Source organism: Papio anubis, chromosome 14 (assembly GCF_008728515.1).
Source record: "Papio anubis isolate 15944 chromosome 14, Panubis1.0, whole genome shotgun sequence".
NCBI lineage: Eukaryota > Metazoa > Chordata > Mammalia > Primates > Cercopithecidae > Papio > Papio anubis.
The window spans coordinates 45,847,947-45,873,406 of record NC_044989.1 but is presented as its reverse complement, the minus strand read 5'-3'; the positions used below and the strand labels follow the sequence as shown (position 1 = coordinate 45,873,406).

The 25,460-nt window shown below is 40.3% G+C and overlaps 1 protein-coding gene across 1 annotated transcript in view; it reads left to right on the top strand.

Annotated features, from left to right (window-relative positions):
* Positions 1 to 1,025: 1,025 nt before the first annotated feature.
* The window catches only part of SRBD1 (S1 RNA binding domain 1), a 220,320-nt gene continuing 195,885 nt past the window's right edge, over positions 1,026 to 25,460 (top strand). Inside the window, exons 1-4 of the mRNA XM_021924804.1 lie at positions 1,026 to 1,096; positions 6,817 to 6,896; positions 10,148 to 10,325; positions 12,565 to 12,951. Coding sequence (XP_021780496.1) covers positions 6,817 to 6,896; positions 10,148 to 10,325; positions 12,565 to 12,951 — 645 coding nt within the window. The 5' untranslated portion in view covers positions 1,026 to 1,096. The remainder of the gene's footprint in view (positions 1,097 to 6,816; positions 6,897 to 10,147; positions 10,326 to 12,564; positions 12,952 to 25,460) is intronic.

The window sequence follows — 25,460 nt, the reverse complement described above, 5'->3', positions numbered from 1 at the left end:
CGGTGTTCTCTAGTACTTTTTCAGGGCCATAAATTGTGAAGGAGACTGTGATTGTAGTAGACAATTCTAGGCCTTCTGGAACCATCACGAAAGGCAACATACGACTGTGCTAATCAAAAAGGAAAAAAAAGAATCCCTAAACAATCTCGGAAATTGATCTTTCGTGGCCAAAAATCTCAGATATAGAAGATTAGATTTACTAAATTTAGAAAGAGTTCTGATTTTGTTTTTTTTCCCCCCCAATCACAAAAATTATCCAGTAAAATCTATGCTCACTTTGGGTAGATTTGCAACAAGGCACGTTCACAGGTTATTTCAATAACTTGCTAGGCTGTTCAGTACTCAGAGTCCCTGGAAATAAGTCATTAGCAGTGGAAAACTGCTTTTTAGAATTTTCTAAAACAAATCCATGGGGTTTTGATCTGCTAAACTCGAATGTAGACAACAGCAGCCTTATTTCCCTACTATTATTTAATTTTTTTTTTGAGACGGAGTCTAGCTCTGTCGCCCAGGTTGGAGTGCAGTGGCGCGATCTCAGCTCACTGCAAGCTCCACCTCCCGTGTTCACGCCATTCTCCTGCCTCAGCCTCCCGAGTAGCTGGGACTACAGGCGCCCGCCACCACGCCCAGCTAATTTTTTGAAGTTTTTAGTAGACACAGGGCTTAACCGTGTTAGCCAGGATGGTCTCGATCTCCTGACCTCGTGATCCGTCCGCCTCGGCCTCCCAAAGTGCTGGGATTACAGGCGTGAGCCACCGCGCCCGGCCTTCCCTACTTTCATAACCTAATTTACTTCGCTGTATCTGTGGGCTTAAGAGTTTAATGTGCTCGGTTAAAAACCACATTTAAAAAAAGTCATTTTTCATTTCTACGAACCAGCCCCACCCCGGCGCTTCTCGGGATCCTCACTCCAGCCCCGCCTCCGTCCAGCCTGGCTCCGCCCCGCCCCAGTAGTGCCGCGCCTTGGCAGCCTGCGGTTAACTTGGTCCGGAAGAAGCGAGGCGGACCTTCCGGCGTTTGAAAAACTTCCGGCGGGAACCGGAAGGTGCGGTGGCACACACGGAATCCCGGGTCTTCTGACGTGCCGGGCGGGAAGGTGAGCTGTGCGTGCGCCTTGGCGGTCGTCTTGCGGGTTCTCAAGAGCCCGGCGCCCGGGCTCCGGTATCTTTGGGACCATTAAAAAAGTTCTGAGCGCTCATTTGGGCAATAACACCCCTTTTTTAAAAGTGAGAAGTTCATTGCATTTTACTGTCGGCGGTCTCTTACAACCTACCACCCGAAAACCCCTCCTAGCTACCTCGTGACACCTCCTTTCAGCCAAATTGCTGCAGCTTTTAGCGCCTAACAGACATGGAAAAGCCTGGGCAAACCTGAATTTTTTTTTTTATTTTTATTTTTTTTTTTTGAGACGGAGTGTCGCTCTCGCCCAGGCTGGAGTGCAGTGGCGCGATCTCGGCTCACTGCAAGCTCCGCCTCCCGGGTTCACGCCGTTCTCCTGCCTCAGCCTCCCGAGTAGCTGGGACTACAGGCGCCCGCCACCACGCCCGGCTAATTTACGTGGATTGTTTTTGTACCTAAAATTATCGGAGGTGGGAGAGGAAGCACCCTTTTCACGGTCATGGTGTCCCTGTCTGAATCAACTACACCTTCTGTCGTGCGCCTGGCGTCTAGGAGGCGCTCAGTAACCGGAGGAAAGGAATGAATTGGCAACTCTGTAGGCAACTTTCCTCGAACCCCTCACGTGACATGTCATTAACATAATGTGTGTGGAATGGGAAACCAGACTAGTCTCGGTATTCCAGGCACAGGGCTATAGTCCTTTGCCACATATCTTTCCCCTTTGAGTAAACTGTTTAACCTCATTGGGTCTCAGGTTTCTGAATATAGCAGGACTATCTGATGTCAGAGGTTCTTTCAGCTCTAGTATTTTGTTTTTGTGACTTGGGAATCTGCTAATATTGAAGCACTCTGTTGATCCTTCAGGGAAACTTGTTTAGGTGCCTCTTAAGAAATCATCCTCTTTTGTTCGCCTTCTTGAATTAAAATTTTTTTTCCCAATTGTGGTTTAGTATTCGTTCGTGTACACGTCCTTTTGCCCCATACTCCTGATTTTCAGTCGTCCTAGTTTAGTGGCTCTTCCCTTAGTAACATCATAGCAACCTCCTTATTGATTTGGAATATGCTCATGTGCCCACAGTGATTAAGATACTTTGAAAGGAGAGAAAAATCCCGTCACTGAAGAATAGGAATGTTCTTACGTGCCATCATTTCTTCAGAAAGAGATGAGTGCAATGTGTGGCATTGCCTAAGAGTGGTGGAAAATAAATGTATATTCCTCTGTAGAGACCGTATTTGTACATATTATGTTCATTTAATAGTTGTAGGGCATCTGTTAAGTGCTGGGCTCTGTGATATGGAAGTGCATAAGTCACATGCATTTCCTTCTTTCATGGTATTTACTCTCTTGACAGCAATGCGGGCAATAAACAAGTAAAATAAAAGAATAATTATAGATTATGTTATAACCTACTACTGTATACAGGAAGTAAATAGGCTCCTTTTAAAATATAACTGAGGAACCTATTTTAGGCCTAAAACGTTAAGATCTAAGGGACGCAAGGAGCCAGCCAATTGACAAGCAGGGGGAAGAATACTCCAGGCAGAGAGAACCTGAGGTGGGAAAGAATGCTGTGACAAGAGCTGAGGAGCTCCAGCAAGTAGTAAAGGTGGTTAGAAAGGTGGGCAAGCTCCGGCCGACAGGGCCTTTTGGAAGGCAGTCATAAAAAATGTGGCTTGATTCTAAGTGAAGGATGGGGTGGGAAGTAATTCGGTGTTTCTAAAGCATTTTCTAAGTGATCTTGAGTTGATAAGTGGAGAATGAGTTGCAAGGGCAAGAGTGGAAGCAGGGAGGGCAGTTAAGAGGCTAGTGTAGTAGTTCAAGTGAGGGAGATTGAGGACTAAAGGCTCACTGAAGATTGTGGAGATTCAATACATATTTTGGAGGAAGATCTTATATGACTTACTAGTAGTCTGGATATGGGAGATGAAAGAAAAAAAGATTTGCAGCATTTTGACTTAGCAAATGGAACTTCGGAGAATGATAATATGTTCATTTTCTTGATTATAGTGATGTGTTTACATATGTTAAAACTTACCAAATTTGTACACTTTAAACATGTGCAGTATATTGCATGTCAGTTATATGTCAATGAAGCTGTTAAAAAATTTTCCGGCCAGGCGCTGTGGCTCACACTTGTAATCCCAGCACTTCGGGAGGCCGAGGCAGGCAGATCACCTGAGGTCAGGAATTTGAGACCAGCCTGGCCAATGTGACGAACCCTGTCTCTACTAAAAATGCAAAAATTAGCTGGGTGTGGTGGTGCATGCCTTTAATCCCGGTTACTCAGGAGGCTAAGGCAGGAGAATTGCTTGAACCCAGAAGGTGGGGATTGCAGTGAGCTGAGATCACTCCAGGCTAGGTGACAGAATGGGACCGTCTCAAAAAAAATATTTTTTTTAAGGTTCTGGCTTAGCAAGTAGGTGGATGCCACTTATTGAGATGGGAAGGACTGCAATAGGAACAGATTTTAGAGCAAGAAATGGTCATCAAGAGTTCCATTGTGGATGTGTTAAATTTAGTTAACTGTGAGACATCCAAATAGTTTCAGAGACAGGCAGTTGTTATGGAAATCTGAATGTTAAAGACAAGGTTTGGGATGGAGGGATTAGGATTGTTAATAAGTAGGTGACATCGGTGTGTAATACCGTGGAGATGGATGAGGTTTTGGTTAATCTAACAGGTTTTATGATACAAAGTAAGAGGACATGGGAATAGTGGAGATGGAGAAACAGGCCTCAAGAATATTGGTGTTTAAACTGGAGAGTACATACTCCTGGGGTTGTACCTGTCATAGGTAGTTTTAAAGACATAATTTCCAGGTCTTCAGCTTTTGTATGTATTCTTTCTAAATCTGATATGCTTGAAATTGGCTTGTGTGTTCATGCAGATTCTGCTTTCCCACCTTTCCTTTTACATTCATATTTTTTCCATTTGTGAAAAGAAATATTACAACTTACTCATCTTTCCATGGTATATTGCTTTCAGGGTGCCTAATAAAGAGGCAGTTGGAAATATTTGATTCAGGGGAGACTTCTTTAAGGATAATGGTTAAGCAAAAGCATAAGCCTGCCAAGAGTTTGCCTGTCCCTATTTTAAACACATTTCTGTTAAGGCTGAAGTGTGGAGATAGAATTGGTATATGGTAGTCTGTGTGGGAATGTTCTGAATTCAGGCATATTGTAGAATGTGGTGGTAAGAGTGATTGTAAGGTGATCTGGGCAGGTGGGTTTGATGGGAAGCTTAGCACTTTCAAGTTTTTACTCTTGGATTGGTTAGATTCTCCAGAGAAAAGCCTTCCCATTCTCCCTAGAGGGCCGTATTTTGGGATCTTAGTGGCAGAAGACTAGTGTTCTCTGCCTTTAGCATTCAGTCTGTATGGTCCCCATGCCCACAGTCTAGAGACTGTTTCATTAGTACCTTCTCCAGAGAATAAAGTTACAGACTTTTTCCTGGGGCAGTTGCCTAATAGAAAGAAGTGAGGTAGGACACCTAGAGCTATTCCTTTGTCAGTTTACACACAGCCCTAACCCCTTTCACCTTTTAGTTCCAAAGGTATCAACTACTGCTTCATGTGAATTTTTTTGTTTTATTTTTTGAGAATACTGCAGGGTAAATTGGCTTGGTTTCTCAAATGCCCCCACTACTGGCTTGGGGTTTTAATGTTTATGTGTTGCAATCTGTTAGTCTTTTTGGTTTTGGAATTTGAGGAGTAATATTTAGGAAAACCTCCATTTCCCCATCCCCACTCAAGAGTATGAAAAGAATCACCTTTGTTTCTTGGTTCTTTTGTAGTTTTATTTTGTACATTTTAAACTATTAGTTATTAGGGAATAAATTTTTGTTAATGGCGTAGAGATAGGAATTAAACTCCTTTTTTTCTTCTAGAGGAATAGCTAGGTGTCTCAATACCATTTATTGAATAATCAATTTTTGCCCTGTCCTGATGTGAAATACCACCCTTGTCATACACTAACTTCCTTCATTCTTATTTTGTTGTGGCAAGATACACATAATATAGAAATCACAATTATCTGTTTTTTCATGATCAATGTCTAAAAAGTGCTAATTTGAGAAAAGATGACCTTTATAACCTAATATGCCAAAAAGAGAGTGAAGGGAAAGATGGAAGATTATCCTGTCTACTTCCTGCAGACTGCTTTCCTGTTGTTCTGTTGGTTCCCTCTGAGCACTGTTTTGCCCAATCATTGTGTACTTACTGGACTGAGTTGAGCTATAGCTGCTGGGAGAACATATTCCCTTTTGTGACAACCCTTTAGTATTTCCATGAGAGATTACTTCCTCTTCTAAGTGGATGTTAGAACCAGAGGCATTATAACGTATGACTGGGTCAGAAACTTGTTTGAAGGGTTCCAAACAGAGTCTAGTGCAGTCCTTATGGTTTGGCATACATTCTTTAGATAATTAATCTTAATAGCTAAAGTAATTTTATTTACTTTCCTGTATTATGTGATGTCTCTGGTTAGTTGTCTTAACTTTTTTTTACAGCTTGGCCTTCGAATTTGGTAAATAGTTTTTAGTCACTTAGTGATTAATCATTTTATTTAAGTTTAATGAGCTTTTATTATAAGGGAATGGTTATCTTGTTTTAAGAATAACCTGGCTGCTTACTCAGTCAATCAGCATCATTTATTTCATTGCTGACTTTGTAGAGAGACCTCTACTTTATGCATTAAGAATATATAGAATAGGCCGGGCACGGTGACTCATGCCTGTAATCCCAGCACTTTGGGAGGCCAAGGTATGCGGATCACCTGAGGTTGGGAGTTCGAGACCAGCCTGACCAACATGGAGAAACCCTGTCTCTACTAAAAATACAAAATTAGCCGGGTGTGGTGGCGCATGCCTGTAATCCCAGCTACTAGGGAGGCTGAGGCAGGAGAATCGCTTGAACCCAGGAGGTGGACTTTGCGGTGAGCCGAGATCGTGCTATCGTACTCCAGCCTGGGCAGCAAGAGCGAAACTCTGTCTCAAAAAAAAAAAAAAAAAAAAAAAATACATAGAATAGGAAAAAAAGTTTCTGTCTTTGAGATATAGTTTAATAAAGGACTTTATAAGTGGCTGCCTGATAGTATTATCATAAAATAACACAGAATACTTAAGCACACAATTCTTAAAAAATGAAGCACACAACATTTTTCAAAAGATGGCCCATACTCTCTTAAGGCTTTTAAATCATTGGAAGACTGTTAGCTCCTCTCTCTCTCTCTCTTTTTTTTTTTTTGAGACCGAGTCTTACTCTGTCGCCCAGGCTTGAGTGCAGTGGTACAACCTCAGCTCACTGCAACCTCCACCTCCCAGGTTCAAACGATTCTCCTGCCTCAGCCTCCCGAGTAGCTGGGATTTCAGGCGCCCACCACCTTGCCTGGCTAATTTTTTATTTTTAATAGAGACTGAGTTTCACCATGTTGGCCAGGCTGGTCTCGAACTCCTGACTTCAGGTGATCCACCCTCCTTGTACTCCCAAAGTGCTAGGATTACAGGCATGAGCCATCATGCCCAACCAGCTACTCTTTTAATTGACAGCTACATAGCAGGGGAAACTGTTGTTTGGGCTTGTGAATAAACATCATTGTTTTTGTTTTTTTCTATGAAGTGTTAGTTTTGAATGACCCATTATTTGTAGCCAGTAATCAGAATATTCAAGTGTTGCTGATTTTATGTTCTGTTTCTTCTAGATGTCATCATTGCCAAGAAGAGCAAAAGTACAGGTCCAGGGTGTGCTACCGAAAGATGAATTTTCTTCATTCTCTGAGTTGTAAGCGTACTGGTTTAATATGTGGGTAGGGGAATGATGAATATTTTAGTAAGGAGTAATGCATTCTGTCACTTTCTAACTCCTTAAGTGATGTGGGTAGAAAAAACTGTTTTTTATTCATTCATGCAACAAATATTTGTTGAACTCGTGCTGTATTCCAGGTTCTGTCTAGTGTTGCTAATAAAGTATTAAAAGGAGAGAGAAAGTAACCAACTAAATATATAACATAATATTTACACTAGAATGTAAGCTCCATGAGCTCACAGAGTTTTATCTATTGCTTTAGAGCAGGATTTTTCGGCCTCTGCACTACTGACATTGTGTGCAAGATAATTCTTTGTTGTAGGGGCTATCTTTTGGATTGTAGGATTTTTAGCAGCATCGTTGGCCTCTACCCATTGGATGCCAATAGCTTCCTGCCCAGTTATAACAATTAAATATGTCTCCAAACATTGCTAGATATCCCCAGTTGAGAATCTCTGCTTTAGAATGTCATATTAGGTGCTCTGAAGATATTTGTTAAGTAAATGACTGACAATATTTATGGTAATAAGTACTATAATGAAAAATAAAACAGGGCAGGGGATAGAGAGCATAATGAGTGGTTGCAGTCGGGGGGCGTTTTGGATAGAGTAGTCAGAAAGTTTGGAAGATGTGGCAAGAGATCTAGATGAGATTTGGGGGTGCAACTTGCAAAGATCTTGGGGATGGGTGTTCCAAATAGAGAAAGCAGCAAGTGCAAAGACCGTGAGTCAAGAGTATGTTTGGTGTGTTGAGGGAACAGCAAGAAGACCAGTGTGGCCAGTCTAGAGACATGAGGCAGAGAGTGGTAAGACATGAGATTGTAATGAGTAGGATCTGGCTCTAATAGGCTTAGATCTTTCTCCTTAGTCCCTTTGACTTCTCTTGTCACCAACCTCTAAATTTTGGAATCCCTCAAGGCTTAATTCTAAGGGCCCCCCCCCATACCCTCTCCCCTCCCTGTTGGTAGCTGATCTTATCTTATGACTTAATATAAAAATCTCAATTTTATACAGTATCTCCAACTTGATCTTCCCTGGTATTAGATTTTTATTTGAAGTGGGTTGGGAGGACACTGGAGGGTTTTGGGTAGGGATGTTACATGCCCTGGTTTATATTTGTAAAATATTCTGGTTTCTTGGTGGAGAATAGACTATAGGGGGCAAAACTGGAAGTAGGGGAAATGAGTTAAGGAGATTATTGTAGAAGTTTAGGGTTCTAGACATGAAAGTGATGAGGAATGGTCTAATTTGGGATATATTTTGAAGGTAGAGTGGACAGGACATGGTGCTGGATTGGATTTGGGTTATGAAAGAATGACAGACATTTTGGAAAGACTGGAAGAGGAACAGGTGCGAGAGTGGTGGAATCAGGAATTCTGTTTTGGACTTGGCGAGTTTGATGTGATTGCTGGACATTCAGGTGAAAGTGGATATACAAGTCTTGAGCTCAAGGAGGGAAGGTGAAGTTGGAGATACTATATAAAATTGAGATTCCCAGCTGGGTGCGGTGGCTCACACCTGTAATCACAGTGCTTTGGGAGGCCAAGTCAGGCTGATCACTTGAGGCCAGGAATTTGAGACTAGCCTGGCCATCATAGTGAAACCCATCTCTACTGAAAATACAAAAATTAGCCAGGCGTGGTAGCGCATGCCTGTAATCCTAGCTACTTGGGAGACTGAGACATGAGAATCACTTGAACCCAGGAGGTGGAGGTTGTAGTGAGCCGAGGTCCCGTTACTGCACTCCAGCCTGGGTGACAGAGGGAGACTCTGTCTCTAAATAAATAAATAAAAATAAAATAGAGATTCCTGTATTGAGAAAATAAAAGATTAGCTGGCAAGAGAGCATAGAGGGAGGAGAGGGCTGAGGGCTAAGCCTCGAGGGATTCCAATGTTTAGAGATTAGGGAGAAGAGGAGTCAAAAGGACTAAAGAGAAACTGCCAAGAAGTAGTATGAAAACCAAGGGGTGGGGTTCCTGTATATAAGGGATGTGCTCTAAGGGGTGAGTGCCAGATGCTCCTGAGAGCTCAGGTGATAGGGAAGGAGAGTTGACTGGCTGCCTTAGAACTGCTTCATGTATCTGTGCTTGTGTTTTCTTCATAATAACTAAAGGGCTTGAATCTTGGTCATATTCCTCTGTGAAATAGGGTTAGTCAGTAATCCTGGTTGATAGGTGATGAGACTAAGGAGGGAAGAAGTCATCCTGCTCAGTTTGATGATAGTATGAGGAATGGAACCCTAGTTTTCTAGTTCATTGGTTTTCTAATTATAGTTTCTTTCAGTTCCATTGCTATTATGTTATTCTGATGATTCCTGTTTTTTGTTTGATTGTTTGTTTGTTTTTGCTTACCAGGCTTAGTGTCACCTCTGAAGAGAACACCAGTAGTTTGACCTATCATGATTATTCTCTTCTAGAGCATAATTCCAATCAGGTTTTTGTCCCTAGGAAGAACTTAACATTAAAAAACCCAGACCTCCCTATTCACTCATCTCAGTAAAGGAAGTCTCACTAATATTGACCTTTTATATCAGAGTAGAAATGAATGGAATTAACTGGGTTGGCAGGAGCATGATGGTCCTTTAACAGAGTTCCCATGGCTGCTTTTTCTCTGCTCTTGCTGTGAGTTTGATTCTTGGTTGTTAGAAAAGTACCATAGTTGCACCTGATCCAATCTAATCAGGAAAGAAATCCATTCTGTGAAAGGAAAAAAGGGTTAATTAAAGCAGTTGGAATGGTCTTGGTGCTGGCTTTTAATGTAATTTAGGGTGTTTCCTAGAACCATTTCTCAATCCTTTCATTGATTTGAATAACTTAATACAATTTAAATGAATCTGATTAGTAGTTGGAAACTTATTTAAGTGCTTTTCACTGTTAAAATTGAAAAGCTCACATTGACTATGGTTTGACATGACCCAGTAAATTACTTAAGGAAATAAATGATTTTTTATGTCTTGAATGAATGTGTGTATGTGTTTGTCAGTTAGGTGAGAAGAGAATGGAGAGACAGAGCTGTGATTTACAGCACACTGGGGTATTTTTACACTGGTCTGTCATCAACTCTGTTGGTTCAATTCTTAGCAATAACTGTTCACAGCCTGTACTCAATCACTCTATTTTATATTAAACACCTCCTACTTTATCATTTTTTCAAGAATCATGCATCTCTTTTTTACCTTTGACATTTGCTTTTATTTTCCTGGAGATTATTCTGTTGATTTACTTCTAGATCATCTGCCTCTGAAGAAGATGACAAGGAAGATAGTGCCTGGGAGCCCCAAAAGAAAGTTCCCAGAAGCCATAAGCAGCCCCCTCCCAAGGAATCCAAACCAAAGAGGATGCCTCGGGTGAAGAAGAATACCCCACAGATCAGTGATGACTCAGAAGTCGTTGTTAAGGAGGAGCTGGTAGGTGCTATAGCTGGATGGAGGGAACTCTGTGGTGTCTTCCTGATTGGTGATGTTACTTTCTTATTCTACAGAGTAGGACAAGGCATGTAAATGACAAAAACTGCCAGCAATGGCATCCGCTACCATGGGTCTTAATTTTTGGGTCTTTACTGTGTTTCTGTGTCTATTCCCTTTTCCCTCTCCTAGGAGTTGGACTGGGTGTGGTAGTGATGTTAATGATGGTGGCATTAGCAAATAGTTGAGTGCTTACCATTAGCCAGGCAATGTGCTCAGCGTTTCATTTAAATGATCTTACTTAATCTTTATAACAACCATTGAGGCAAGTGCTTTTATGCTGATTTTATAGATGAGAAAGCTGAAGAAAGAGATGTTAAGTGACTTGCTCATGGTGTACAGATAGTAAGTGATGGAACTGGGTTTCTAAGTTAGGAACATGATTTTGTCAGCATTTTGGGAACAGATATATCTCTCTTGGGTGTTTTTACATCAGCTGTGTTCACAAGAGAGATAAATACAGCCAGAGTGCAGGTTTAATAATTAATAGTTTAAAATAATAATCTTAAAGACGTGAAATTCTTATGGCCAGCATTTTGCTCTCCTTGGAGGCTAATCTAAATGGGGAATTAAATAGTAATCAGAAATTTACTTGATGAGCATGGACTCAGAATAGGATGATGAATAAATCCATTCATTTGAGTTCATTGAATGTCTACTGTGGTTTAGGCACTGTGCTTGTCACAATGACAGTTGAATGTTTTAATAGCTTGAAGCTGAGACAGTATGAAGTATCCACCTTAGAGCAGGGCTCTCATACTGTTGGGGTGAAAATACTCAAAATTTGTTTGTGAAGCTTTCCTCTCTTTCTTGTGTTATTTAAAAAAACGCTGATCATATTTGCTTTCTGCAGTTCTTTTTCTGTTCCTCTGTGGCTGACAACACCCTTTATGATTGACACCTTCTTTAGATATGTCAATTCATTTGATTAGGTTATCAACTCTTTTAGGCCTGGAAGTTATTTTATCTTTATATCTCTGCTCTGATCCATTCTATTTTGGGCAAAAAATTTAATACTCAGAGGGCTCTGTAATGTTCATTATTTTCAAGTTCAGTTGGTGGTGGTGGTAAGTTGGCATTGGGGTGGAGGTGCTCTTTATTGTAGTTCTCAATATTCTTAATAGTGACTCTGGAAAAAATACTTGATAGAAGAGAAGACAGAATTTTGACTGAAATTTGGTTTGGGAACTGTTCATGTTTGTGCCATCTGCATCACTTAGGTAATGGAAAACAGACCAGCTTAGGGGTAGGGTCTTTGTCTTATTTACACTATCCCCAGTGCCAAGATGGGTGCCAAGTCTCATTTCTTCACACTTGAGCTGTCACTTGGATTGGGGGGCAGTGGCGTTGCAGAGTATAGTCTCTAGACACCTACACCTACACCTCTAGACACCTGTGTGGGCTGCTGTGAGGACTCTTGTTAAGGAAAAGTGCCTGACATTAGCCTGCTGTCATTCTGTGTTCTATCCTCTACTCTTCAGCAGAAATTGGTGGCATGTGTTGCCTGTTGAGTTGTATGAGCGAATGAGTGTTACTTTTCTCCCTGCTAAGTGGTTGACTTTGATAGCAAGAGTTAATCTTGGTTTTCTGGCATGTGTAGACCTATCTTTTACTCATTTTAAAAAATTAAACTGCTTATTTCTAAATAGACATGCAATGGCAAGAAATAATAGAAGAATTCCATGTACTCTTTATCCATTTTTTCCCGAATGGTAGGATCTTGCAAATCTATGGTAAGATATCACAACCAAGATACTGACATTGATAAAATTCACTGATCTTATTTAGATTGCTCTAGTTTTACTTGTATTCATTCATGTGTATGTATATGTATGTACTTGGTTCTATGCGATTTTATCACACATGTAGGTTTGTGTATCTACCATGACAGAACAGTTCCATTACCACAAGGATGCCTGGTGTTGCCCTTTTATAGCCACACCCACCTCCCTGCATCATCCCTGACCCTTGCCAACCTCTAATCTGTTCAGGAATGTTATATAAATATATTCATATAGTATATAACTTTGAGATTTTTTTTCCCCACTCAACATAATTTCCTTGAGATTCTTCCAAGTTATTGTGTGTATCAATAATTTGTTCACTTTTATTTGTGAGTAATATTCCCTGGAAATTGCTTTTTATCTTCTAATTCTCATATGTTCTCTTTGTGGTTTGATAGAATAGCTCTGTGGCTATTGCTGACACTGCTTTGGAAGACAGAAAAAATAAATTGGATACCGTACAGACTCTGAAAACAGCCAAGACAAAACGAAAATGTTCAGCTCAGCCACATGCAGCTCAAAGGACCAAAAAACTGAAAGTTGATGAAGAAACCAGCAAAGCCAGCAACTTAGAGGGTGAGAGTAATAGTTCAGAGACACCATCCACAAGCACTATGTGGGGAGGTACATGCAAGAAGGAAGAGAATGAAGATGACTTTACATTTGGTCAGTCCCCTTTAAAGAAAATGAAGACTGAAACATGTCCTCAGGGGCAGCCTGTCAAGTTTCCAGCAAATGCCAATAATATTAAAGAGGAGGTGGAAATGAATTGGGACATAGTACAGGTATGTGCAGCTTTTTTCTGTCACTTTTGTTTGAGTGCTTTCTTTTTGACTAGCATAGGGGTTGTACTGTCTAAGGGAAGGGCTGGGGGTTTTCACTTCTCTCTACAGTTTTGCCAATGATTTCTGGAGGCTTTCCCACTTGATACTTTCTTGGGGACACTGTTTTGTGTTGTAGCTAATCATCAGTTCTTCAGCTAAGATGTGTGGCCTCACTTGGCCTTTGCCATGGTGTTTTAGTGAACATACATTATATAGACAGGCTGTACCAACTGGTCGGGCCCCCACAGGTTCTTTGTTAAGTTTTTGCTTTGAACTTGGGCTGTATTTTCCTATAAAAGCAGTGTAGGTGATTAGGTCACTGGCTGTTCATACATCTAGTTAACCCTTAGTATGATGATGTAATGTACTACAAGACCTAGCAATTTTTGAAAGGAAATTCTATAAGAATTCCAACTTGAGATGCCAGAATTATATGTCTTACTACAGGGGAAATCAGATTTCTCCCAGTTTTTTTGGTTGGCTTTGGGGACAGTATTGGAGACCTGAAGAGTGGCTCATGAGCTTTTGTCTGTCCGAGCACACTCTGGGACCATTTTTGACTTAATTGTGGTAGTGCCTCTCAGAGTAGATGGGGGTGACTTCCCTCTCTGTTATCTGTCCCATGTGGTTCTGATGTGTACTCTTTCCCTTGCTGTGATTGTGGCTGTAGAGCCAAGGGCCTCTGCTGGATCCTGATTCCACTTCTCAATCTGGGACTGCCTGTGTGTCACCTTTGTTCTTCAGAGGAATGTCTTTGTACCTATACTGCCTTTTCTATTACCTATTAGTAAAATGTCACTGGTAATTTTTAATCATGATTTTTCTTCTCTCTGGTGCACTAAGGGATAGAATGTTGCTTTACAGCTTTTCCTCTTACCCTTGTTCCTGAATGAATAGTCCAAGGTATCTTGGAAAACAGAGTATAATTAGGCTCGTTTCTATGCCTTCTTTTTCTTTGTTCGTTTAGACCTAGAGGACCGCGCTTTTAAAGTGTGGTCCATGGACTTCCTGCATCACATTCACCCCGAAGCCTTTCTTAAAGTTCTTGGTTCCAGACCAGGCCTACAGAGGCAGGTGGACATGTACCACTTCCCTTCTCTTTTCTTTTTCTAACACTTTTTAAGCTTATTTCCATTGTTGACATAGATCCACCTCTGGTAGTTGACAGTGTGCAGGAGGAAGTTAAGAAGTTTTAGACTGTGAAGTCTCTGGTCTTTGAGACTTGGTAATAAGTTATTCATAGTAAAGAGCTACTTATTCTGTGACTCTGCTTCCCACCCTGTGTTACAGGGAAAGAGATATAGAAAGTGGCCCTGCCTTAACTTTTTGTCTCTAGGTTACAAGTAGTAGAAACTTCTTTATAATGAGCCTAAGTAGAAAAGAGTTTTTCACCAAGGACATAGGGACCTTTCAAAGAACAAAAGGGACAGAATGTGGTCAAGTCTCCCAAAGGACTTGAACTAGAAATTGGGAAACTGTGAGGACTCAGAGAAGATGCTGTTAGTTTTCTCTCTATCTGGTGTCTTATAATCACCAATTTCTGCTGCTTCTCTGCTTGAGTTATTATTTTCTGAGCAGATAAGATTTCCTTGCTTCTTTACAGAGGATAGAAAATGACAGCTCCCTAGTTTATTTGCCATTAGTTTTATTAGTTACATAGACTAACCAGTTACTTCTGTATTCCAGTTCCAATTTTTTTTTTTTTTTTTTTTTTTTGGTGAGACGGAGTCTCACTCTGTCGCCCAGGCTGGAGTACAGTGGCACAATCTTGGCTAACTGCAACCTCCGCCTTCCGGGTTCAAGTGATTCTCCTGCCTCAGCCTCCTAAGTAGCTGGAACCACAGGCATGTGCCACCATGCCTGGCTAATTTTTTGTATTTTTAGTAGAGACGGGGTTTTACCATGTTAGCCAGAATGGTCTCCATCTTCTGACCTTGTGATCTGCCCGCCTCGTTCTCCCAATGTGTGGGGATTACAGGCAAGAGCCACCACGCCTGGCCTCCAGTTCCAAATTTTAAGAAGAAAGTCTGATTGGCTGAATTTGGGTCAGGTATCTACCTCTGGTCCAGTGCCTGGGGTGCTGAGGCCTCATCGTATTTTAGAAATACGGCTGCCAGAGCTCCATCTCTGTGTGTGTGTGTGTGTGTGTGTGTGTGTGTGTGTGTGTGTGTGTGTATGTGTTGGGTGGGCGGGGGTGTTCTCTGAGAAAAGGCGGGCATTTCTGGGCCACCTGAAGATGTCTGCTTCAGGGTTCAGCTTTATAATGTAAATTTATAAATCTAGGTGATGATTAGCCACTGTTGGCAAAGATTTACATAGGTTTCTTTTACCATAATACCTTAAGGTGTTGATTTACAGATCTTTAATTGACAAGGGATAATAAACTTACCATTTATTTGTAGATGACTTGTTATGAGCTTGGCTCTGTACTAGGCACTTTATATTAATTTAATACATTATCATGATGGATTAGTAGATACAATGGGTTATCAAAAAATCCTTTACAGGTAGGAGTAGAATAGAAAACAGTTTCATTTGTTCAGAGAAACCATCTTAAAGTTAATAATTACTGAGAAATTACTGAGAATTGACTCAAGGTGTTTGTAGAATTTAGTTTCTAGTTTGCATCACTTCTCTAATAGGTATAACTAAAGTTGATTTCAGAGCTTTGAGAGAAGAAAATTTGTTCTGCAATTCGTTAACCTAGACTTTTAATGTTTTGTTAGGGATGAATACCTGGGTTCCCTAATAAGTTTTGTAATGTCACTAAAATAGCAGCTAAACAAAGCCTTTTGGAAAATACATTCCAAGAGAAAGGCAAGATTACTTGCTGAGTAGAATGAGGAGGGACAAGTGTATGATAAGCGATAGGTGCCCAGCTGCCAGAAGGTGAGTGACAAAGGAAAAGCAAAGAAACAAAAGTTTTATTTGTAAGCCAGTAGCAGTAATGTCCTTTGTTGTGTTGTGGGAATAGTGACTTGGAAGCAAGTTGTCTCATTTAAAGGCACAAGAACTATTTTATGGCCTTTTGCCCTCTTAGAAAATATTTTGAAAATTATAGTCATACTAGATTTTCCTTTTAATTCCAAGCAATTTTTTTTTCCTCTTCTTCCTTTTTTGAAGCGAATTTTGACAGCTGAAAGCCTATTCTCTGAGAATCTGGGCACTCCTTGCCTGTGAGCTGGGAAGTGGTTTTTGGGATGCTGTCACCTTTGCTGAGCAAGCCAATGGCAACTATTAAGCTCAGCATTTTCCTGGTGGGTTTAGGGAAATTGCCTGGGAAACTATTACGTGTGAATTTACATGTTTGGGTTCTTTTTATTTAACCATTTGCAATTATCTTTCCTTAATTTTAACTTGAATTTTACAGACAATTCTTGTGATATATGTGGATTCCCTTTCCTATACTTTTAAAATTTCTCCGTAAACAGGAGAAACTTTGTGGGAGAGAAAGTAATTTTGTCTTAAAACTGTATTCCTGCTTGTAAACATGGTTGAGAACAGGGGTAGATGTTGGAAAAAGAGGGAACTGACACGAATGAGAGTCAAGTAATACCAAGCCAGAAAATCAGAAAAAGTCTTGAACATTTGGATATGGACCAGACTCAATGAAATACCTGTAATATGCATATTATCTGCCACAAAATGTATGTCCAAATTCTTTGGGGAAATCCTGAATAGTGTCTAGTTAGCAAGGAATGGTTAATGAAACTTAATTATATAGAAATTATTACGTATTACTAGTTGAACATGTGGAAATGTCACTTATATTTCCTTCATTTTGTGTACCATGGCCTTGGCCACAATAAAACTTGGTCCTCTGTTTTTTCCTTTCGAGGTGTATTTCTCAACTCTGAAAACTACAGATTTTTTTCAGGAACATCACTGTCTTGTTTGGAGAGGCAGAACTATATATAGTCAACACTTGATTTAGTTTTAGTCTTGTCAAAAGGACAAAATTACAAGTTTAGTTTAAATATCTCAATTGGGTGTGTGATTCTAGAATCAAGCAACACCTCGTTTCATAAAATAGGATAAGTGTTCTAATGAATTGAGCAGGGGAGTTGGTTTTATACATAGGACTAATGAAAGCAGAAACAACAGAAAGCGGATTACTTTCCTTGTAAGGTGGAGAGAGGGAGACAGAAAAATAGAAAAATAACAGCTGAAATGAAGTTACTTCAGTCTTTTTGTATAAGGATTAAAGTAGAGGGAACTTTATTGTCATGCTCATTGAAGACTGAAATTGGCCTGTATGGGAACTTGGCTGTTATTCTTTAGATTTCTTGGAAAGTCAGATAACAACTTTGTTTTGGTTTGGTGACTAAAACTTCAGCCAGTGTGAGTCCATTTTGATTTTTAGTCTATGAACCATAGGATCTATTGGGGCCTACTGCAAGAGCTTCATCCAAAACAATGGCCTCCTATAATGTTTTAACAGACATTAGACATGAATGTATTTTGTTTCTTATTTCCTGATCAGGGGTTGGGGATCACCAGGTCTTTTGACAGAAGCAACCTACTCCTTTTCAGCCCTTTGTCCCAAACTGCAAATGTGTGATTGCGACCAGAAACAAGTTTTTGTTAAATGTATTTTGCAAATATGTTATGGATACCATGAACTGTAAGAATTGGAAGAAGTGACTAGCTACAGACAATTTTTGGGAAGATTAAACTGCTCCAAAGGTGGTGGTTGTCCAGTTTCTTTCGGGAGTGGTGAGTGTAGGGGAGTTGAGCAGCCATGTGTAATATCTTAGTAAAGTTTGCTAAACAGGGAGAAAAGGCAAACAAAACCTTTTTTATTAGCTTTTTTCCCTTTGTTGCAAGAGATTGTGTGGGATTATGTGGGTGAAGAAAGCCGTGGGATGACAAAATTGGGGAAAGAAGTGAGACAAAAAAGTGGTCAGCATTTCTCAGTTGTGTATCTCAGTGCAATTCTGTATATAAATGCGGAACCACTTATTAGGTTTAACCTCTTTGTCCAGGAGAAATTAAATAAGAGAAATTATGTTGGTACTTTTTGTTAATATAATTTAGTTGCTAGTATTTATTATGGGCTTTAAAAAAACAACTTCTTTTTGAAGTATAACATACAGAAAATTGTACATAAATGTACAGCTCAGGGATGTTCAGAAGTGTAACCATGCAACAGGCTTCCAGAACATTACCAACATCTTAAAATCCCCCTTTATACCCTTTTCCAATTCCTCCTTCCCTCTCATACAACCAGTCTTCTGATTTCTGACAGCATAGATTAGTTTTTCCTTTTGCAATCTGTAAGGAAACTTGTGTGTGTAATAGAATAAGTGATACAGTGAAATAACTAGGCAAGGGTAAGGAGAACAGCAGAAATCAACAGCTTTTCAGAGGGGAGGTGGCCAGTTGTTGGTTTGGGAGTGATTTAGAATAGAAAGTTCTCTCAATTCCACTCATTAGAGAGTCATTTAACTTAGATGTTCTTTTAAAATGCAGATGCTGCCTGGATGATTAAGGCTATAGTTTATTTGCTTAATACCAAGATGTTTTCTTTTTAACTGAGGAAATAGGAATTTCCTTTTGGAGGAGTAAATCTCCGGACACTTTGGGAAAAAGCATTTTCTTGGAGGTTTTAGAGAGAGAGCAGTAAGCCATCAGATCTCATGAGACTCATTGTTCCAAGAACAGCATAGATGAAACCGTCCCCCATAATTCAGTTATCTCCACCTGGTCGTATCGTTGACACATGCGGATTATGCCTGAGGAATCATCTTGCTTGGCATATAAATTGAATTTTTGAAGAGGTTTTATAGTTTGTGTGATTTTGGGCAGTTTACCTTTTTGGCCCTCAGTTTTTGCATTTGTAAAATGGGAACAATAAAGTACCTTTCTCATATAGTTTAAATGAGTTTATATTGACTGTGTAAAAGTGTTTGGAACATAATAGACTCTATAGAGGAATTAGCTTAAGACAACAGTCAAAATAAGTCCCTCTCTGTCTTAGAGGTAAAAAAAATTCTTGAGAATGCCTTTTTTCCCCCCTTACTCTCATTCCTATCTGCCAGTTAATTTTTAAAAAATATTAAAGTAGTAAATGTGAATCGCTTATAGGTGAAAACTGTAGTAGTTCTTTGCCCTACCCCTTCTCAACTCTAAGACTTGCTTTCTATTTTTAGCTCTTTTAGTTGTTTCTTTGTTGTTTGCCTAATTTTTCTAAAACACACATTATTAAACCCCCCACCCCAGAGTTTCTGATTGAGTGGCTTTTGGCTGGGACCCAAGAATTTGCATTTTTAGCAAGTTCTCAGATGATGCTTATGCTGCTGGTTTGGGGACCACACATTGTAAACCACTGCTGTAGTTCATAGATCTCATCAACTCTTGAAAAGGGAGTTGACTCAATAGCTGAAACCAAACCACGAGTGGATCCGTTGTTGAATGGCTTTGTTACCAGTGGAAGGTATCCCAGTTACTGATGTCAAATCTGTAAGGGTCTGCAGCAACCTAAGTTTTTGCCTCCTCCGAAGAAAGAATTTGACAGAGGGGCATAAGGCAAGAGAGACCAAGGCAAACTTCAGAGTAGGAGTGGAAGTTTGTTTAAAAGGCTTTAGAACAGGAAAGAAAGGCAAGGAAAGTATGCTTGGAAGAGACCCAGGCAGGCACTGAGGTCAAGTGTGGTGTTTAACTTTGATCCTAGGTCTCTATAGGCTGGCCCCTTTCCCGTGATTCTTCCCTTAGAGTGGGCTGCCCGCATGTGCAGTGCCTTCCTTATGCTTGGAAGGTGAGCACGTGCTGTGTTTAGGAAGTTGTACATAGACCATCTGAGGCTTTATTTGCTTCTCTGGTGGTGTGTCCCTGTGTATTAGTCTGTTTTCATGCTGCTGACGAAGACATACCCAAGACTGGGAAGAAAAAGTGGTTTAATGGACTTACAGTTCCACATGGCTGGGGAGGCCTCAGAATCATGGTGGGAGGCAAAAGGCACTTCTTACATGGCAACAGCAGAAGAAAAGGAAGAAGCAACAGTGGAAACACCTGATAAACCCATCAGATCTGGTGAGACTTATTCACTATCACAAGAATAGCACAGGAGAGACTGGCCCCCATGATTCAATTACCTCCCCCTGGGTCCCTCCCACAACATGTGGGAATTCTCGGAGATACAATTCAAGTTGAGATTTGGGTGGGGACACAGCCAACCCATATCACAGCCAGCCCATATCACACCCATATCCATCATTTTGTTTCTCAATGTGCATGCCCAGGAAGTTACTTCTCCCTAGTGTCTGCGTTCAGTTAACACTTCAGTGTAATAGGTATGGACCATCAGGAAATGGCCTCTTCCTGGGGCTGGCTGCCAATTTATCACTTTTAGAGAGGCAATGTGATGATTGCCGAACCATCACCTCAACATTCCTAGTTGAGGAGGGGGGCTCTTCTGCCATGCTCATGTCTGTCTAACTACCTGTAACAGCTTCATATTGAGTACAGGATATCAATTTCAAACTGTAGAATTCACCATGTAGCCTCATCTACCTTTGCATTTCTCACCTGATCTTCACACCCCTTGTACATGTAACTGTCCAGTGGGTTCACTTTACCCACTGCCTACACAGAGCCTATTTATCAAGACAAGGGAGTTGCAATAGAGAAAGAGTAATTCACACAGACCCAGCTGCATGGAAGACCGGAGTTTTAGTATTACTCAAATCAGTCTCCCTGAAAACTGGGGAATTGGAGTTTTTAAAGAAAACTTGGTGGGTAGGGGGCCATTGAGTCAGGAGTGCTGATTGGTCAGGTCAGAGATGAAATCATAGGGAGTCAAAGCTGTCTTCTTCTGCTGAGTCAGTTCCTGGATAGGGGCCACAAGACCAGATGAACTAGGTTATCAATCTGGGTGTTGCCGACTGATCCATCTAGTGCAGGGGCTGCAAAATATCTCAAACACTGATACTGGGTTTTACAATAGGAATGTTATCCCCAGGAACAATTTGGGGATTTTTAAAATCCTGAAGCCTTCAGCTGCATGACTCCTGAATTTGTATATTTTCACACAGCTATGAAGACATACCTGAGACTGGGTAATTTATAAAGGAAAGAGGGTTTTTTTTGAGGGTTTCACTCCTGTTGCCCAGGCTGGAGTGCAGTGGCGCGATCTCGGTTCACTGCAACCTCTGGCTCCCTGGTTCAAGTGATTCTCCTGTCTCAGCCTCCCGAGTAGCTGGGATTACAGGCATATGCCATCATGCCCAGCTAATTTTTATATTTTTAGTAGAGATGGGGTTTCATCATATTAGTCAGGCTGGTCTCGAACTCCTGACCTCTTGTGATCTGCCCGCCTTGACCTCCCAAAGTGTTGGGATTACAGGCGTGAGCCACCGCACCTGGCCAGGGAAGAGGTTTAATTGACTTACAGTTCAGCATGGCTGGGGAGACCTCAGGAGACTTATAATCGTGGCGGAAGGGGAAGCAAACATCCTTCTTCATGTGGTGGCAGGGAAAAGAAGTGCAAGTAGAGGAAGTGCCAGACACTTAGAAAGCCATTGTATCTTGTAAGTCTCACTCATTATCACGAGAACAGCATGGGGGAAACCACCCCCATGGTTCAATTACCTCCACCTGGTTCTGCCCTTGACACATGGGGATTATGGGGATTACAATTCAAGGTGAGATTTGGGTGGGGACACAGATCCAAACCATATCAACTCCTGAACCATAATTTCTACTCTTGTGGCTAATTTGTTAGTCCTGCAAAGGTAGTCTAGTCCCTAGGCAGGAAGGGGGTTTGTTTTGCAAAAATGCTTTTATTTTCTTTGTTTCAAAGCTAAACTATAAACTAAGTTCCTCCCAAAGTTAGTTCAGCCTACACCTAGGAATGGACAAGAACAGCTTGGAGGTTAGGAACAAGATGGAGTTGGTTAGGTCGGATCTCTTTCACTGTAATAATTTTCTCAGTTATGATTTTTGCAAAGGCAGTTTTATACATTTCAGCATTACTGAACTTTTAGCAATTTAAAAAATGTGCAGTGGTTTCTCATCAGAGGCTTTTGGTGTTATTCTCTGTTCCTGGAATTCCTGCCTCCCCATTTAGCTGCCTGGAAATACCTTCATTCTCTTGTTGCTTTTCCGTTGCTGCAGAGTTCGATGTTTCCACCTTTCCTGTGGTCTTAAAACAATGTATAAACACTTCTGTCAGAGTATGAACCATACAGTATGTCAACTATTTACATGTCTATCTGCTTTTGTTAGCTTGTTAGCTCCTTGAGAAGAGGGACTTGATTTTTTTACATCTTGATTATCATTGGCTTAGTATGGTTATTGGCATATAATATGAGCTAAAATAAATGTTCAACTGAATCAATATAGAAAACATTCGGTGATTTGGAGTCCCCAAAATGAAGACTGCTTGTATGTGGTTTTGTTAGCCTTAATTTCAAGGATCGAATTTGCATAAGCAGCACTGTACACTCCCATAACATACATGATGCCATATGGATTTGTTAGGACCTATTACCATCCAGGGTCTGGAGTCTTAGCTGTCTTAGGTTTGTTTTATTCAACAGTAGATGAGCTGATGGGTAGTGGGAGCCCATGGATTGCTCTAACAATCACACAGTTCCAAAATGATGAGCATTCCTGTCGTTTCCACCTGTCATCTCTGTCTTTCAGAATCTTGCCTATCTTTCAAGGGTCAACCAAAATGCTATTCCTGCAGCAGGCCTCCCTTGATTACCTCAGGGAGATCTTTTCTCTTCTTTAAAAACATGGTACCACTTATTGCCTGGCACATGCTGTTTTATTTTTACTTATTTGCATTAATATTTTATCTTCCCTTCTAGATTGCTAACTTCTTCATGGGCAGCCTCATGAAGGCCTCTCAAGAGGGAAGTGGTTAGACCTTTACCTGTAGGTAGCTAAGAGTCGTTGGAGCTTAAGTTCAAACAAAAGAAAAAAAATAAGGGACTTGATTACATTTGTATTTTAGAAATATAATCTGTAGTAATGCAGATGGGATGGGTGGGAGGCATAGACAACAATAAAAACCTACTATGAGTTCAGATAAAAGATGCTATTAGTGGAAACAGAGCTTGATGGGGGAGGGAACAGACATTTTAGAAGTTCTGTTTGCCTCCTTAGTGACAGAGTAGAGGGATGTGATAGAGAATATACAGTGATGCTTAGGCCATTGATTAGAATGCTTTTGATTACAATAAGAGAAAACTATTTCAAACTAGTTTAAGCAATAAAGGAGATTTATTGATCTACGTAACAGGAAAATTTCGGTCAGTTCACTGAAACAATCTACTATTCTCTTAGCACCACCATCCTCATAACAATAAAATGGCTACAACTTTGAATTTCTACCTCTACAAACTATTTCTTCAGAGGAAGAAATTGTACCTGGGTCCAGAGTTCCAGCCCAAATCTTAAACTTCATGCTGATTGGGCTAATCTCTCTGGCCAGGGCAATGCAGCTCTCAGGCTGTTAATTCTGAAAACAGCTGGTTACTTGAGCCACGTGCTGTGGAGCTGGAGTTAGGGTCAAGTGCTGTCAAGCCACATAGCTGCTATATAATGGAGAGAGGTGGCCACAGTATTATGGGAGATAACCACAGTATCCCCTAAGGTTTCTGTGGTAGATGACATGATGTGGACTGGAATAGGAAACAGGAAAAGGTACAGGTTTGAGGGAGAAAATATAAATGAGTTGATTTTGTGAGGGTCAGGCAAGATAACAAGTAACGGGAGCATTTCTAAAGAGGGAGGAGCCTCATGAAGGCCTCTTAAGAGCAAAGTAACTCGGCTTGTTCTAGGAACTGAGAGAAGGCTATTGGGCTGGCATCTAATGATCTGGGGAAAGACTGGATAAGATGAGGTTGGAGAGAGGCTGATGTATTTTGGGTCATGGTAGGGAGTTTGGATTCCAAATGCAATGGGAAATCAGTGACAGATCTACATCCAGTATACATTTTGAAAATAACATTCTTGTTGCTTTGTGTATACTGGAATAGATGAGACTTAGAATTGGATGCAGGGACAACAGGTAAAAGCTGTTTCATTAGTTCAGGCTAGAACTAGACTGGGGTGTGGGGCAGAAGAAATGAAGAACAGTGATAGAGTAAGGAAATATTTTGCAGTTCAAGTTGACTAGTTCTTAAGATGGATTGGATTTAAGAGTTGAAGGAGTTAGAAGAGTTAGACTCTTAGTTTTCTGGGTTGAATTGCCATTTGAATAGCATAATATGGGCAAAACCAGAGGAGAAATAAGTTTGAGAAGAAGATAATTTTGGAAATGCAAGGTTTGAGATGCCCATTAGATTTCCAAGAGAATATGTCAAAATAGGTAGCTAAATGAGTCTGGAGCTCATGTGGAAGAGAGTCAGGGATAGAAATGTGAAATTGGTGTTCTTATCGAAATTAGCATTAATCCAGGATAATGGGTGATAAGATGTAGACCTTAGGATTTAAGATGCCCCATGAATGAGATATCCTCTATAGTCTCTGGAGTTTAGCCATTTATTTCATATGTAGTCTTGAAATTCAGTCTGTTATGTATCTGGACTTGATTTTGGTAATCAGTTGATTATGATAATTCTTTAATAAATTTTCCCTGTTTTTTACTACAGTTTCTGTCAGATCTTGGGCATTCAGGGTTGAAATAATAATACAACATACTCCTTTTGTTCTTTACTTTGAAAGAGTTGCTTAGGTTTTTGGAAGCTACTAACATTGGATTTTGTTCTTTCTCTTTTCCAGACTGACTTTTGTAAACTTTTCTGCTTAACTGTACATTTTGCTAAAACCCATAGACTTAAAAATAATTAAATATTTAAATAATTAATAAATCATCTTTTAATATTGTAAATAGTTAGTATTTCAATATAATTAACATCAATTTTAATATGTGTTTAAAATAATAATTTTAAGTATTTAATTATTTATAATATTTTAAAATAAATATTTAAAATGCCTATGATTTTAAATAAATAATATTTTAAAACAAATATTTAAAAAAATAATTAATTGCCTGATGTGGTGGTTCATGTCAGTAATCCCAACATTTTGGGAGGCTGAGATGGGAGGATTGCTTGAGCCCAGGTATTGGAGACCAGCTTGGGCAACATCATAAGACCTCATCTCTACTAAAAAAAAAAAAAAAATTAGCCAGGTGTAATGGCGTGGCCTGTAGTCCCAGCTATTTGGAGGCTGAGGCTGGAGGATCACTTGAGCCTGCGAGTTCAAGGTTGCGTTGAATCACGATTGTGCCACTGCACTCCAGCCTGGGCGAAAGAGTGAGATACTGTCGCAAAAAAATAAAAAAAAATTTAAAAAAGTAATTAATTAGTTTGAAGATGTTGTATTTTGTGCATGATACAAAATTCAAAAGATATAGAACGGTCTTCCAACTCTAACCCTCACCCAACCAATTACCTTTCTATTTCCAGATCTTGTGAATCATTTCATATTAGTTCATACAGAGCTGCCTCAGGTTC